The sequence below is a fragment of the Gorilla gorilla genome, chromosome 18 (genome assembly GCF_029281585.2).
Source record: "Gorilla gorilla gorilla isolate KB3781 chromosome 18, NHGRI_mGorGor1-v2.1_pri, whole genome shotgun sequence".
Lineage (NCBI taxonomy): Eukaryota > Metazoa > Chordata > Mammalia > Primates > Hominidae > Gorilla > Gorilla gorilla.
Window position 1 is genome coordinate 99,348,488 of NC_073242.2, and position 17,717 is coordinate 99,366,204.

The window sequence follows — 17,717 nt, forward strand, 5'->3', positions numbered from 1 at the left end:
CAAACTGAATACCAGGGGATCCCAGCCCGAAGGGTGAAAGGCCAAACAGCGGCCCTCCTGGAAGGAAACGAGTGACGCTGCACGGCTCTGCCGTGGCCAAGGTTTCTTTCACGGGACACACGTGCACTCCCTGAAGGAAGAGAGCGGCCTGCTGCACCGCCCCAGCGCAGGACTCAGGGTCAGCTACCAGCACGGGGAACACCACGACAGGACATGACACAGAGGGAGAAATGTCTCTGCAAGGCGAGATTCTGACGAGGGACTCAGAGGCAGAATTTTAAGCATCAGTGAGAAACAGGCCCGAACACGACCGAGTCTGGACATGCGCTGCCCTCCGGAGAGGGGTGCACGGCGGCCGTAGACAAGGGGAAGCGCCCAGCACTGGCGCTGGTGAGGGCAGGGTTCACGGGGCACGGAGAGGTGGCAACAAGAACATGACACGCGCGGCAGAGACAAAAAGGACTGAAGACGCCAGACCCCGCGAGGCTGCCAGGCAGCTGGGTGTCCTCCGCGTTGCTGGGGGAACTGGGACGCCGCGCAACTGCCGGGAAAGCGGCCCACGGGGCGGCTGAGCATAAAGCCCCATGGCCCGGCCAGGGCATCCGTCCTCCCAGAAGCACACCAGTGGGAAGAGGGCCTGTGCCCGTGAGAGCCTGCAGGGATGGGGATGTCGGCTGCTTGGTTCACGGTGCCCCAGGCGAGAGGAGCCGGACGTGAGAGCAGGGACTAGAGGAATAAACTGTGGCAGAGTCGTCCTGACAGATGCAGGGCGGGAGTGACCACGGAGGGCGTGGGGGACTGCGGAGGGGGCTGCGCGCCACAGCGGGGATTGCAGTGCAGCTATGGGAAAGGACGCTCTCCGGCTGGCGCACCTGTGCAGCTGGAGGGGCCAGGCCCTGCAGGACGCACAGGCACGTGCCAGCTCCCGTGATGAGGCTCCTGACGGAGCTCAGCCCTGGCCACCTGGAAGGGCGTCCCGGTGCGGTGGGAGGGAACGAGCTGGGTGCAGCACCGGGCCCTCGGGTTGGTGCTAGTCCCACGCTTTTGACCTCATGAGACCATTCTGGCTCACAGGCTGTGCAGGTTTCAAACCCCAAGCGCTCAACACCCAGGGATGGGGGGATGTGTGAGCCTTCACATCTGTGCTCCTCACCGTGTGCAAGACACACCGTAATGACCCAGTGGCAGGGATGGAGCATCAAATCTATCCAGCCCTATAGGCTAGCGTCTAATGTGTCCAGACCTACAGGCTGGAGTACAGTGTGTGATCACAGCGTGATCCATTTTTTATTTTACTTGTTTTTCGAGACACGGTCTTGCTGTTGCCCAGGCTGGAGTGCAGTGTGTGATCACAGCTCAGTGCAGTCTCAACTTCACGGGCTCAAGCAATCCTCCCACCTTAGCCTCCCAAGTAGCTGGGACCACAGGTGTGCGCTATCATGCCTGGGTAATTTTTAAAATTTCTACAGTGAAGTCTCACTATGTTGCCGAGGCTGGTCTGGAACCCTTGGCCGCAAGCCATCCTCCCGCCTTGGCCTCTCAAAGTGCTGGGACTACAGGGATGACACTGCAACCAGAGACAGCTGCACCCCCGGCGTCTGGGGGATGAGAACTGAGCGGGAGAGTGCTGGGCACACAGTCCCCCCACCACACCAAACCCGAAAATTACCTCCAAATGAATTAGCTCATAATTTAAAATAATCCTAAAGTAAATGGAGATAATCAACTCTAAAATGCAAACGATACAAAGGAAAGCAGTTTTACCTGAATGTTACAAAATCCTTATCAGAAAGGGAATAAAACATCAGACACCCTGATCTGACTTTTAAAAGTCTTTTCGTGATCAACACACAGAAAGACCGACTCCTTGTGGGGCCCGGCAACGCAGCGGCATGCCCACCCGCACGGCCAGGACAGGGAACGAGGCCGCCAGCCCTGACAGTCCCTTCCGGCCCTCCGCAGTCCGCTACGGCGACGGCCCCCAGGCCTCCTCCCTGTGGCTCCGGTTCACCTTTTCCAGGACACGGCAACGGGACCCGGCCATCTGCGGACTTTTAGACCTGGCTTCCCTCGCTCAGCACACGCGTGTGGGACTCACACACCTTGCTCTGTGTGGATCGTCTGCCCGTGTACTGCTGAACCCTATTCCATTATGGCTCTGCTGACCTCAGAGTAGCTCCCTGAGCAGGAAACACCACCGGCCCCAAGGCCCACGTGATGGTGCTGCTGAGCGGGGGACTCACGAGGCGGACAAAGTCCTGAGCGTCTACACTCGCACAGGGCACGCCGACACCGACCGACGGGTGTGAGAGGACAAAGGAGGACGCCACAACCACGGCCGGCAAGTTCAGCACGCGTTTCTCGGCGGGTGACGGGACAAGAGGACAATCTGCAGACACGTAAAGATGTGTGAAAATGCTGCCGAGCTACGTGAGCGAGTGACGTCGCGGAGCCGGAGGAGTCTTCAGGGTCACATGAACCAGTGGTGGGCTTTGGCTCAGAGCCCCCACCCAAGTCTTAGGGGGAACTGTGATCCTGAGTGTTGGAGCAGGGCTCTGCTGGGGGGTGACTGGGTGATGAGGGTGGACAGCCCCCTTGCTGCTCTCGTAATCCTGAGTTCTTGTGAGATCCGACGGTCTAAAAGTGGGTGGCAGTGGCCGGGCGCGGTGGCTCACGCCTGTCATCCCAGCACTTTGAGACGCCAAGGCGGGTGGATCACCTGAGGTCAAGAGTTCGAGACCAGCATGGCCAACATGGTGAAACCCCGTCTCTGCTAAAAATACACAAATTAGCCGGGCGTGATGGCGCATGCCTGTAATCCCAGCTACTCGGGAGGCTGAGGCAGGAGAATTGCTTGAACCCAGGAGGTGGAGGTTGCAGTGAGGTGAGATGGTGCCATTGCACTCCAGCTTGGGTGACAGAGCAAGACTCTGTCTCCAAAAAAAAAAAAAAGAGAAAAGATGATACAGACAGCCTGTGTTTACTGAAACAATTCATGCTGTCGTTAAAAACCTTCCCACAGAGAAAACTGTCCCAAATGGCTTCACTGATGAGTTCTACCAAACATTCAAATAAAAATAACACCCATTCTAAACAAATGGCTCCAGAAAAGTGAATTCTAAAGGACATTTTCCAAGCAACTCTCCGAGGCCAGCATCCCCCCGATGCTAAACCAGACCAAGCTATCACAAGAAAAGGAGACCGCAGGCCAGTCCTTCCGAGCGCAGATGCAACCCCTTGCAAGGCCTGGCAATGTGGACCCAACACATAGGAGAAGTGTGACACCGTGTGGTGGACCCGGGATCGGGGGCTGGGGGCTCACCCAAAGACTGGGGCTCACCCAGGGACCAGGGGCTCGCCCAAAGACCGGGGGCTCGCCCAAAGACCGGGGGCTCGCCCAAAGACCGGGGGCTCACCCAGGGACCGAGGGCTCACCCAGGGACCGGGGGCTCGCCCAAACACTGGGGGCTCACCCAGGGACCAGGGGCTCACCCAAACACCGGGGGCTCACCCAGAGACCGGGGCTCACCCAGGGACCAGGGGCTCACCCAAAGACTGGGGCTCACCCAAACACCAGGGGCTCACCCAAACACAGGGGGCTCACCCAAAGACTGGGGCTCACCCAAATACCAGGGGCTCACCCAAAGACCGGGGCTCATCCAGGGACCAGGGGCTCGCCCAAAGACCGGGGGCTCACCCAGGGACCAGGGGCTCACCCAAACACAGGGGGCTCACCCAAACACCGGGGGCTCACCCAAACACTGGGGCTGCCTTCACGCTGAGACGTCAGTCAGGTCAAGACCAGTCCTTCATGACCGCAGACGCTACCCCTGCGTGGCCGGGCAATGCACAGCTGATGCACAGAAGAAGCGTGACACGCTGCGGTGGAACAGGGACCGGGGGCTCACCCAAGGACCGGGGCTGCCTTCACACTCAGACTCAGTCAGGTCCATTCACCTTTTAGAGGACCAAAGGAAAACCTCACTGCCCCCTCAATACACGCAGAAATACACACCTAGCATCCCGGACAAACTTCAAGGCACTTTTATAATTTTAAAAAGTAAACTGAGGCCAGGCGTGGTGGCTCATGCCTGTCATCATCCCAGCACTTTGAGAGGCTGAGGCAAGAGGATCCTTCCAGCCCAGGAGTTCCAGACCAGCCTGGGCAACGTAGCAGAACCCTGTCTCTACCAAAAAAGAAAAAATCAGCCAGGTGTGATGGCGGGTGCCAGCAGTCACGGCTACTCGGGAGGGCTGAGGTGGGTGGATCACTGGAGCCCAGGACGTCGAGGCTGCAGTGAGCTGAGATCATGCCACTGCACTCCAGCCCGGGGGCAGAATGAGAACCTGTCTCAAAAAAAAAAACAAGAGCTCCCAGCAAACAAGAAACCAAAAGGGAAGGGGCCTCCTGAGTCTGATGAAGGACGCCAGGCAGGGCCGCTGCATCAGGGACGACTTGAGCCCGAGGCGGGAAGGGGCGTGCTCTCCACAGCTCTCCAGCACTGCACTGGCGGGCCGAGCCTGTGTACAGAAAGTCAGGGAGGAGACACAGATGCAGACGAGAAGAGAAAGGCTGAACTGTGCTCACCTGAAGATGACCTGACCGTGCGTTAGACACTCTGCCGGACTTAAAGGTTGAGCTGGTAGAGCTGATGACTGAGTTAAACTTGGTCAGAAAATGCAAAGTCCACATATAAAAACTAACAGTGCTTCTCAACATTCACAATTGACAATCATATTAAAGTAAAAAAATACCACGTACAGTGTCATTAGAAACAGGAAATGCTTGGGTATCAATGTGATGAACCGTGAACAAGACCAAACTACGAGGCGTACTGAAAGAAGTGAAAGATGCCTGAAATAAGGGAGAGCTGGACCGCGTTCATGAGACGGAAGCCTCAATATGGTTGAGATTCTTCCGAGTTCATCTAGAGTCAACAGGATGCTGACGCAATCCCAGCAGGCTGTCGTAGCAATGGAGGGGCCGGTTCTAAAATTCACACAGTGGGAACGAACAACGGTGCAGCCACTCGGGAAGACAGCGTGCAGGTTCCCCAGAAAGCCGGAAGTGGAACTGCACATGCACAGGGAACACCACGCAATCCGACCCTCCACACACGCACATGGAACACCGTGCTGTATATGCAACAAACATCTCCGAGCTCTGTGCTCCAAATGGTTATGGTGGTGAATTCTGTTATGTGAATTTTCCCATAATAAAAAAAGTGCCTGCTGTCTGATTCTGTTCACATAAAATTCCAGAAAATTCCGGCTAATCTATATTGACAGAAAGGAGGCCTGAGGTAGCGTGGGATGAGGGCAGGTGTGCGTCAGAAAGCAGCAGAGAAAAGTCCAGCGCACGTGCCCGCTCAAGCGCAAGGATGCAGGGACACCTATTGTCTTGGTGCTGTGGATAGTTTCACGGGTGGGTACGGACGTCAAAGCTCATTGAACTGCACCTTCCACACGCACCATGCATCCCACATCAGTTATATCTCAACACAGCTGCCCCAAAATGAAAAAAAGGCAAACTGATGAGAAAGAAACACGTAAGGTGGTCAACACGTACATCAGGGAAATGAGGAGTGCAGCCAGGACGGGACGCCTGCACACACGCAGAACGGCTAAAGGCAAAGCGTGTGGCCACGTGCCCGCAGGGGTCAACGCTGCTGCCTGGAAATGCGTCACTCAGGGCCACCCCGGAAGCACGTTTTTTTTTTGCCTAGAGACACAGTCTTGCTTAGTTGCCCAGGCTGGAGTGCAGTGGTGCGATCTTGGCTCACTGCAACCTCCACCTCCTGGGTTCAAGCGATTTTCCTGTCTCAGCCTCCCGAGTAGCTGGAATGACAGGCGCCCGCCACCATACCTGGCTAATTTTTGTATTTTTAGTAGAGATGGGGTTTCATCATGTTGGCCAGGCTGGCCTCGAACTCCTGACCTCAGGTGATCTGCCTACCTCAGCCTCCCGAAGTGCTGGGATTAGTGGAGTGAGCCACCACTCCTGGGCCCTGGAAGCAGTTTTACAGCTTCTTACAAAACTAAACATGTGGCCACCAGATGAGGCAGAGCTCACCTCTGTGGTATTAATCACCTCAGGAAAACGCAAGCATGTCTGCGTAAATCAGTGCACAGACACACAGCAGCTTTACTCACAACAGGCAAAAACCAAAGCAACCAGACGTCTATCGACCCCGGAACAGGGGAGAGATGGAGCACACACACAGCAGAAGCTACTCAGTGACAGAAAGAACAAACTGCCCATTCGGCCAGGGACACATAGTGAGCCCCACAGTATCCACGCCCTGGCCAGCCACACGTGAGCGCCACAGTATCCACACCCCACCAGCCCCACAGTAACCACACCCCGCCAGACACACAGTGAACTCCATGGTAACCACACCCCGCCAGACACACAGTGAACCCCACAGACACCACGCCCCAGCCAGCCACACGGCGAGCCCCACAGTAACCACACCCCGCCAGACACACAGTGAACCCCACAGACACCACGCCCCGGCCAGCCACACGCGAGCTCCACAGTATCCACACCCCGCCAGCCACACAGCGAGCCCCACGGTATCCACACCTTGGCCAGCCACACAGCTATAGCCCCACAGTATCCACACCACAGGACTTAATCATTCCTCAACACACACATAGCGAAACATCTTGCTGTACCCTGTATACGCAAATATTACTTGTCCATTCAAAATAAAATTTAAAATAAAGATGCTGCCAGGAAGAAGTGAGAAACCACAGACAAAATGCTCCAAGAGTCCTCATGTGAAATTCTAAGAGAGGCAAAGCTACAGCGACCGGAAGCACATCTGCGGCTGGCCCGGGCCAGGGAGAAAAGAGGGGGACTGATGAGGCACAAAAGGTGTGTGCTTTACCAAAACGGATCAAATTGTACACTTAAAATTGGTGAATCTTAGTGTGTGTAATTATATGACAATACAGCTGACAAAACAAAAAACTATTCAATAAACTAAAAAAAATGACAGAAGGAAATGTATGTAAAAAAAGATGACCGTAGAAATTCATGAGGGAAAGAACTGAAATAATCTGTAACACTGACAGCTGCTTACTGAAAGAGATATACGTTACTGTGTAGCATGACGGATCAAGAAAGGAACCAGAAATAAATGATTCTGTCAAGAAAGTGTCTATATATGATGCAGATACGATCAAGATTTTGTAAATCATACAAGACAAAAGCTTTAGAGCAAGAAATTTCTAAGCTATGCAAAAAATTGTTTTAGAAAAAATGTAAATCATCAAAATAGTTTCAATAAATGAAAACCTTGAATTAGCCAACAACGTTTAAAGGAAATTAACAAAGAGAAAAGTGTGTTTTCCTGTGGGGGCAGCCTAGGGGGTGGAGTTTGGTGGAGGGGAAGGAGCTGATGATTCTTTCTCAAATGGCTTCAGAAAAAACACAGAGGAGTGAAAATGATGAAAGGGAGGAAATGATGTATGAGATCAGCCCTGACTCACATAGACAGGAACAACCGGGCCAGGAGAAGGCACACACGGACCTCGCTGCACGGCCACGGCTAAGATCCACGGGGGAACCCCCCTCATCAAACTCAAAGTCCCCTCAGATGTGAGTTCTCAAGCAGCCGCCGGCCAAAGTCCACCCGCCTGACAACACGCCGTGGGCTGTGACTCCAGGCCCTCACTCACTCACTCACGCGACGGAGAATTCGAAACGGCGCGGGCCTCACGCAGGGAAGCGTGATGATGCCACCCCTACTTGTTCGTCCCCTGGGCCGGGGGCCCGGCTCACAGAAAACCATCCCAAAGGCACACGATGGAGACGTGGACGGACATCCGCACATGGCGGTGAGCTGGGCGCCACCGAGACAGGCTCAGCAGCCTTTCGGGGAAGCTGAAGTTTGCCTGCGGCCCCCACACATGCTGGACGCTCACAGCGTTCTGCCGCCACAGCGCAGGTGGATTAAGTCGCGACAGTGCACACCCTGCTGGCCTCTGCCCACAGTCACCGTGGGTGCCCGAGCACCATGCTCTCTGCCTGCAGGGCCGGGTCGGTGCGTGCATGGACAGTGGGGCCTGTGGAGGTGTCTCTCGGACTCCCAGCGGTGCAGACACTGCAAGCGACACAACTTCAGTCTCAGAACTCTCCCCTGCCCTGCTGGGTCACACCCAGGTCACCCTGCTTCTCTGGGGCATCAAAGACAACGAGAAAACTTGCTTTTTACCACCAAACGTGACATCCAGCCAACGGACCAAGTTCTTTCAAGTCTTAAAGCCTCACTACCTTAGACGGCCACCAAGGCCAGTGCCGCGGTGCGTGGTAGCGAGGTGACACTGAGAACTGAGTCCTGGAAGGAAAACGACATGAAGCGCGCACGTGAGAACCAGGTGCCGAGGCGGGGGAGAACCAGGTGCCGAGGCGGGGAAGCACCGCGGGGTTGGGGGGGGGGCGCCGCTGTGGGGGGCGGCACCACGGAGGGAGGGGGCGCCGTGGGGGAGAAGCACCGTGGGGATGAAGCACCGCGTGGGGAGGGGCGCTGTGGCGGGGAAGCATCGTGGGGATGGGCACCCTGGCGGGGAAGCACCGCGTGGGGGCGCGGGGGGGGGGGGCGCCGTGGCGGGGAAGCACTCAGGGGAATACATGGGTCCCATGCAGGAACCTCACTGTGTTGCGCGAGTGGCTTTGTAGGACCCGAAGCGGACGCAGCACGTGAGCTGCAAAAGAGGTGACTGACCCAGCCCAAGGCGTGCAGAGACCGTGTGGGTGGGGCCGGGCACACTCCGCGAGGGTGAGTTCTCCACACAACGAAGGCTGTACTGAAAAGGATGAAGGTGTCCCAGCAGACGGAATGCCAGCAAAGAGACCTCCCAGTGAAGGAACTCTCAGAGATACCCCACAACTTCAAGAGCACCAAGGATAAAACGCGGAAGCTGAGCAAGGCGTGTAAAGTCGAGAGAGTCTGCCAGGGCACGGAGCAGGTGCTAACTCCACACGGGACAAGGAGATGGCACTGCTGTAACTACTTTTGGCAAGTTTTTACTGAGAGATAAAACAATTCTTAATGTTTCTGGTGTTTTAAATTACAGCATACTAGGTAAATATTAGTTCTTTTCATTCACTACATGTTTGCAACCGACTATAAGAAAGTTTCTAATATTTCAACAAAAATGATTATAGAATGATCCTAATTTTTACTGGAAGATGGTTTTGCATGGTTGTGACTTATCTGGTCCTTTCATGGCCCCACACTGCCGTACAAGACAGGGACACCTCTACAAATACCGAGTGACTTAGCAAAAACAAATATGCAAGTGTACAACAGCATGCTAATTTTTCTCTAAGAAATGCAAGAAGTATGTATGTTCATAGTCATACATATATTTGTACATAATTGCTCATATTAAAAGCTAAAATAACAATAAGAGGATAAACCAAAGCTATGGAAACTATTACCTCCGGGGTAGAAACAGCACAGACAGGGACAGAACCTGGACTTATCTGAATGTGTCTGGTTTGTTAGTGTTCACTTTGTAACCATGGAGGTTTTTACATATTTATAAAAAACTTTTTAAAATACTTTAAAAACACAATCCCTAATAGAAAAAGGGCGGGGACACTTCTTAATGTGTTCTTTCAGACCCGTATTGCCCTAAAACCAAAACCAGACAAAGGACTCACAAGAAAACTACCAAGCACTGTCTTCTCTGTGAATCCAGTTGCAAAATTATTGGAATCCAGCAACATATAAAAAAGATGAGACACAGGGACCATGCGGAATTTATGCCAGGAAGCAAGGCTGGTTTAACATCCGAAAACCAACTCATTTAATAGACTGTATTAATAAGTTAAAAAAACAAAAACCGGCCAGGTGCAGGGGCTCACGCCTGTAATCCCAGCACTTTGGGAGGCCGAGGCAGGCAGATCACTTGAAGTCAGGAGTTCAAGACCGGCCTGGCCAATATGGTGAAACCCCATCTCTACTAAAAATATAAAAATTAGCCAGGCATGGTGGTGCATGCCTACAGTCCCAGCTACTTGGGAGGCTGCGGCAGGAGAATCACTTGAACCCAGAAGGTGCAGGTTGCAGTGAGCCGAGATTACACCACTGCACTCCAGCCTGGGCGACAGAGCAAGACTTTGTCTCAAACAAGCAAACCCAAAAAACAAAAACCTGCTCACTCCCGAGGACCCCCTTCACAGCTGCAGAGCTGGAGAGGGCCGGGGGGCAGGGGTCTCACCGTGAGGGGCTCACATGTACCGTGCACCGAGGCTCTGGGGCTCTGACCCGGAGGAGTGGGAGCATCCGCTGCCCAGCGACTCCACGTGGAGGGTAGGAGGCTGGAGATGCGGGCACAGGTCCCTGGAAACATAATCGCCCACCAGGGGTCCAGACACGCATCTGGTGTAGGCCTTGCCTTGGTAACGCACAGACACTAAACTGAGTGTGCTCCATCTGCGGGCGTTCACGCGGTCAGCCTGGAAAGCATGCAGCTGAGAAGAAAAGCAGGCGGCGAATGATGCACGCAGCGCCGCAGCACTCAGGGTGAGTCTAGAAATGGGCCCATGGGGCTGCTGCCAGGAGACAGGGGTCCACAGCTGCCCAGCCTGGGATGGCCGCTCCTTGGGCAGAAATGGGCATGGCCAGGAGGGTGCAGAACGGCCTCTGAGAGCCACGAGAGCTGGCGCCACTGGCCCCGGAGGGGAGAGAAGGGGAGGGTGGCAAAGGGCGGGCCTGCACTCTTCACAGCCTCAGGATGAGAATGCAGACGGAATTCCCACTCGGGTTTCAGATGATTAAGAATTCACACAGCAGCAACCAGACAGCAAACCTCAGACCACAACTATAACCTCAGAGAAAACCTGGGCCGCTTCCGCACACGTGTGACATGCACCCTCCTCGGCCGCTCCGCTTCACTCACGCTCCTGTGACACGCACCCGCCTCGGCCGCGCCGCCTCACGCTCGCTCCTGTGACACGCACCCGCCTCGGCCGCGCCGCCTCACTCACGCTCCTGTGACACGCACCCTCCTCGGCCGCGCCGCCTCACTCACGCTCGTGTGACACGCACCCGCCTCGGCCGCTCTGCCTCACTCACGCTTGTGTGAGACGCACCCGCCTCGGCCGCTCCGCCTCACTCACGCTCATGTGACACGCACCCGCCTCGGCCGCTCCGCCTCACTCACGCTTGTGTGACACGCACCCGCCTCGGCCGCTCCGCCTCACTCACGCTTGTGACACGCACCCGCCTCAGCCGCTCCGCCTCACCCTCACATGCCCGCAGTACCACCTCGGCTGCTTCACGTCCCATGCGTGACACGCACCTTGTGCACCAGGCCCATGTCGTCCATGGTGGCCCTCTCGTGGGGGAACCGGGCGAAGGTGCTCTCGATCTTGCTGATGATGGCATCCACGTTGACGGAGTCCTGCGGGTGTCCTCTGGGGAAGTAGAAGGTCGGAATGCTTTGGCTCGTGGCCGGGGGCAGAGGCTCTTCTTTCCGCGTCTGAACCTGAAGAGTCGACAGACAGCGCTCAGTTAGAACCTGGGAGCACTGAACGCCTTCTTCACCCGGACAACACACGGGGCCTCTCTAGGGCCGACGGTGCTGAGGCCACCTGATCCCAGCCGGGAGAGGACACACTGCAATCCCTGCGGGGGACCACACACGTACTCCACTGCAGGGCACACCTTCACCCAGGAGGCCACACCATGCTGCCATGGACCCCACTCTGGGTGGCTGCTCTGTGCCACTGAGCCCCCACCACACCGAGCAGGGCCCTGGGGACAAGGGCAGCTACGTGCCCCAGGCGCCTGAGAGCCCAGCCAGGACCCACTCCCAATTCCCATGAGCCACACCACTGACCCCACCACACCTGGCAGGGACCTGGGGAAAAGGGCAGCCACGCACCCCAGACGCCTGAGAGCTCAGATGTGGAGAGGCACAGGTGCCATCCACAGGCAACCCTGTCCCTGGAGCCCGGGCCACTCACATTCTGAGAGGCAGAGGCAGGGCAGGCAACCACATAGCCAGGAGAAGGGGTCGTCCACCAGGTACTGCTGCGGACACGCCTCAGCCCCTCACCCGGTGCACAGCCCACGCCCACGGGCTCTTGGCCCCACTCAGCACCAGCACTCCCCTCACCCAGTATATCCGCAGGCCCCAGAACACTCACTCAAGAGTCTCCTGCTTGCATCTCTACACAACCTGCGAGGTGGACATTTGATCTCATCCCGTGATGTTAAAACACCGTCTGCAACAGTTAATGGCATCAGCAACCGTACTGCGTCCTCCTCCATCAACTGCCCAAGGGACGGTGCTGCGTCCTCCCCCACCATCAACTACTGAAGGGACGGGACTGCGTCCTCCTCCTCCTCCAACTACCCAGGGAACGGGGCTGTGTCCTTTCCCATCAACCACTCAGGGGACAGGGTTGCGTCCTCCTCCATCAACTACCCAGGGGACAGGGCTGCGTCCTCCTCCCCCATCAACTACCCAGGGGACGGGGCTGCGTCGTCCTCCCCCATCAACTACCCAGGGGACGGGGCTGTGTCCTCCCCCATCAACTACCCAGGGGACGGGGCTGCGTCCTCCTCCCCCATCAACTACCCAGGGGACGGGGCTGCGTCCTCCTCCATCAACTACCCAGGGGACGGGGCTGCGTCCTCCTCCCCCATCAACTACCCAGGGGACAGGGCTGCGTCCTCCTCCCCCATCAACTACCCAGGGGACGGGGCTGCGTCGTCCTCCCCCATCAACTACCCAGGGGACGGGGCTGTGTCCTCCCCCCATTAACTACCCAGGGGACGGGGCTGTGTCCTCCTCCATCAACTACCCAGGGGACGGGGCTGTGTCCTCCTCCATCAACTACCCAGGGGACGGGGCTGCGTCCTCCTCCTCCATCAACTACCCAGGGGACGGGGCTGCGTCCTCCTCCTCCTCCATCAACTACCCAGGGGACGGGGCTGCGTCCTCCTCCATCAACCACCCAGGGGACGGGGCTGCGTCCTCCTCCATCAACCACCCAGGGGACGGGGCTGCGTCCTCCTCCATCAACCACCCAGGGGACGGGGCTGCGTCCTCCTCCATCAACCACCCAGGGGACGGGGCTGCGTCCTCCTCCATCAACCACCCAGGGGACGGGGCTGCGTCCTCCTCCATCAACCACCCAGGGGACGCGGCTGCGTCCTCCTCCATCAACCACCCAGGGGACGGGGCTGCGTCCTCCTCCATCAACCACCCAGGGGACGGGGCTGCGTCCTCCTCCATCAACTACCCAGGGGACGGGGCTGTGTCCTCCTCCATCAACTACCCAGGGGACGGGGCTGTGTCCTCCTCCATCAACTACCCAGGGGACGGGGCTGCGTCCTCCTCCCCCATCAACTACCCAGGGGACGGGGCTGCGTCCTCCTCCCCCATCAACTACCCAGGGGACGGGGCTGTGTCCTCCTCCATCAACTACCCAGGGGACGGGGCTGTGTCCTCCTCCATCAACTACCCAGGGGACGGGGCTGTGTCCTCCTCCATCAACTACCCAGGGGACGGGGCTGTGTCCTCCTCCATCAACTACCCAGGGGACGGGGCTGTGTCCTCCTCCTCCTCCCCCATCAACTACCTAGGGGACGGGGCTGTGTCCTCCTCCCCCATCAACTATCCAGGGGACGGGGCTGTGTCCTCCTCCTCCTCCATCAACTACCCAGGGAACGGGGCTGCGTCCTCCCCTATCAACTACTCAGGGGATGGGGCTGCGTCCTCCTCGACCAACTACTCAGGGGATGGGGCTGCGTCCTCCTCCACCCACTACCCAGGGGACGAGGCTGCGTCCTCCCCTATCAACTACTCAGGGGACGGGGCTGTGTCCTCCTCCATTAACTACCCTGGGAACGGGGCTGTGTCCTTCCCCATCAACTACTCAGAGGACGGGGCTGCGTCCTCCCCTATCAACTACTCAGGGGACGGGGCTGTGTCCTCCTCCATCAACTACTCAGGGGACGGGGCTGTGTCCTCTTCCATCAACTACCCAGGGGACGGGGCTGCGTCCTCCTCCTCCATCAACTACCCAGGGGACGAGGCTGCGTCCTCCCCCATCAACTACTCAGGGGACAGGGCTGTGTCCTCCTCAACCAACTACCTAGGGAATGGGGCTGTGTCCTCCTCCTCCATCAACTACTCAGGGGATGGGGCTGTGTCCTCCTCAACCAACTGCCATGGAGGAGGGGTCCAGGGAGGAAGTCCCCATACCAATGGACCACAGCTCAGGGCCTTTGCACCCACAATCCTGACTGCCTGGATCAATCCAGGACTGGGTCCAAGCTCCAGTGTCCTCACAGAGAAAACAGCCCACCCTGCCATTCCCACAGGACCCTCACCGCAGGTCACAAGGGTGCCACAGTCAGCACCCCAACTGTCCCCACCCTGCTACTCCCACAGGACCCTCACCCCAGGTCACAAGGGTCCCACCGACAGCGCCCCAACTGTCCCCACCCTGCTGTTCCTACAGGACCCTCACCCAAGGTAAGACTCAGTTGTTTTTCTCTGATCCCCATGTAGGAGGAACAGAGGCCGCCTCCGTAACCTTGGGCAGAGCAGGCTCCCCGCAGGAGGTGCCAACTGAGTGCTCCTTCAGCACAGCTTTACCTGAAGGGCACACCCCTTCCCTGTGATTCAGAACGTGACCTCTGTGTCCTGGGGCAGGAAGTCCCTGCATCTCCCCGAGCCCACCATCCCACAGTGCATCTCCCCGAGCCCACGATCCCACAGTGCATCTCCCCGAGCCCGCGATCCCACAATGCATCTCCCCATGCCCACGATCCCGCAGTGCATCTCCCCGTGCCCACGATCCCGCAGTGCATCTCCTCGAGCCCACGATCCCGCAGTGCATCTCCCCGAGCCCACAACGCATTCCCGCAGCGGCGCCTTCCCATCTCTCGCTGCGGGGGTCCCACTGTGGAGCCTGCGGCTCTTCCCCCTTCATCATGCTGGGTTCACACAGCTCTGCTATTTGGGGTACGGAACTGACCCCGCGAATATTCTGCAGTGAGCTCTCGGGCTCCTGTGTTTGGCAATATAGCAAATGACCTGGGTACACAAACCAACCTTCCTGCTGAAAACTGCCAAGAACCCTGGACAGAATAGTTGACAAACATCTTCTAGACGGCGCCCACAGGCTGGCAGGAAAGGAGGACACCTCAGGCCACAGCTGCCTGGAAGGAGGAACCCGGGGAAGGTCGTGGAGCCTGAACAGGCTCTGCCTTCAGAAGCGTGGGCTGAGTGGGCTCACCCGAAATCTCTCACAGCCTCGCAGAACTCTGAGGAAGAAGAGGCAAAACACAGGGTCCTCCGGGGAAGCTCCCAGAACGCGTCACCTTCAGTGGGAAATGAGCTCCAAGTAAATCCCCAGCGCGCCTCCGGCCCCAGGAATGAAAGTTGCAGCCTTCACCTGGAGCTGCTGGTACGAGCTGGGCAGGGGGGAGTTCTCCCCCGAGAACTGACGGCTACAGCAGACTCTCCTGCAGGTTTGCAAACCAAACTCACTTCACCAGGATGATGCGAAAACCCTCAAACCGGCCGGGCGCAGTGGCTCATGCCTGCAATCCTGGTGCTTTGAAAGGAGGCTGAGGGGGGCAGACTGTCTGAGCTGAGGAGTTCAAGACCAGCCTGGGCAACATGGCAAAATTTCATCTCTACTAAAAAAAAAAACAAAAAAACAGAAAACAAAAAACAAAAAGAGTATCAAAAAAATTAGCCGGGTGTGGTGGCACATGCCTGTACTCCCAGCTACTTGGGAGGCTGAGGCAGGAGAATCGCTTCAACACAGGAGGCAGAGATTACAGTGAGCTGAGATCACACTACTGCACTCCAGCCTGGGCGACAGAGTGAGACTCTGTCTCAAAGCAAAACAATAAAAAAAATTAACCAGGCATGGTGGCGGGTGCCTGTAATCCCAGCTACTTGAGAGGCTGAGGCGGGAGAATCGCTTAAACCCGGGAGGCGGAGGGTGCGGTGAGCTGAGGTCGCACCACTGTACTCCAGCCTGGGTGACAGAGTGAGACTCTGTCTCAAAAAAAAAAAAAAAAAGAGTGAGACGAATACTTGGACATTTTTAGCCCCAAATTTACAGAGAGCATGCACCCCATTAACAGACACTCTATGGGGCAAAAGCTGAGGAAACGCAGCAGGGAGAAGCCAAGAGCTCCCAAAGGGAAGGTTGGAATTGAAAGGGATGAAGAGCAGGTCAGCGGTAATGAGTGGGAAAACCCCGGCAGCTGACCACATAAATCAGTGATAACAATGTATGTTCAATTTAAAAAACATAAATCAGTGAAAACAACGTATGTTCAATTTAAAAAAAAAACTCAATACAACAGCCTGTCAGTGACATGGTGACTGGATGAGTGTGAGACGGTTTGTGAGTTGGAGGAAAAGATACTGATTAATATTCGGCTTTGAAAAATTTAGTCGACGTTCCTTTTTTTTTTTTTTCTTTAAAGAGAGGGGGTCTCGCTATGTTGTGCTGGCTGGTCTTCAACTCCTGGCCTCCAGCGATTCTCCTGCCTCAGCCTCCCAAGGCGCTGGGATCACAGGTGTGAGGCCCCGTGCCCCGCCAGCCGTTGACATGTGTAGGATAAACAGTGAGCTAGTAGAAAGCGTGTACTCCAAACGAGAGAAAAGGCGACTGAGCTGAAAAAGAGCGGGAGACAGAGGTGCAGGATGAGACGGTCACAGTCCATCACACGGATGAGCAGGCAACATCGACCTCAATGCACCGAGTGCTCTAGTTACAAGACAAAGGTCTGACTGCAGAAAGAAAACAGCATTCACATACACGGGAGACACAGAGGACAGAAAGACATGGGAGATATATGTGACTTAAGGACCCAGAGGCTACACATTTTTTTTTTGAGATGGAAAAAGAGCAGGCAGACAGTAGAGAAAGCTGGTGTCGCTGTATTAACATCCATGAAGTGACACAAGGTGATGGACAGACCTGGAGACAGACAGGCCACCAAGGAACGCTGAAGAGGTCAGTCAGGGGAAGACAGGATGATGCTAACTTTATCCATGTCTGACAACGCAGCCTCCGCACTGATCAAGTAAACACCACTGGACACAAACTCAGCCCGCCAGGAAAGGCGGAGCCCACCCACCCCGGGCACAGACACGGAGAAGGCCGGGATCACCCACCCCGGGCACTGACACGGGGAAGGCCGGGACCATCCATCCCAGGCACTGACACGGGGAAGGCCGGGACCACCCACCCCGGGCACCGACACGGGGAAGGCCGAGTCCACCCACCCCGGGCACTGACACGGCGAAGGCCGGGACCACCCACTCTGGGCACCGACGCGGGGACGGCCGAGTCCACTCACCCTGGGCACTGACACGGGGAAGGCCGGGACCACCCACCCCAGGCACTGACACGGGGACGGCCGAGTCCACCCACCCCGGGCACTGACACGGCGAAGGCCGGGACCACCCACTCTGGGCACCGACGCGGGGACGGCCGAGTCCACTCACCCTGGGCACTGACGCGGGGAAGGCCGGGACCACCCACTCTGGGCACCGACGCGGGGACGGCCGAGTCCACCCACCCCGGGCACTGACACGGGGAAGGCCGGGACCACCCACCCTGGGCACCAACACGGTTACGGCCGAGTCCACTCACCCTGGGCACTGACGGGGGGAAGGCCGGGACCACCCACCCTGGGCACCGACGGGGGGAA

The 17,717-nt window shown here is 57.0% G+C and overlaps 1 protein-coding gene across 4 annotated transcripts in view; it reads right to left on the reverse strand.

Moving 5' to 3' along the window:
* The window catches only part of LOC101147502 (serine/threonine-protein phosphatase 2A regulatory subunit B'' subunit beta), a 55,989-nt gene that overhangs the window by 22,329 nt on the left and 15,943 nt on the right, over positions 1 to 17,717 (reverse strand). For all 4 annotated transcript variants that reach the window (XM_055366337.2, XM_055366338.2, XM_055366336.2 and 1 more), the window contains exon 2: positions 11,320 to 11,505. In XM_055366337.2, the coding sequence (XP_055222312.1) occupies positions 11,320 to 11,505 (186 nt within the window). The remainder of the gene's footprint in view (positions 1 to 11,319; positions 11,506 to 17,717) is intronic.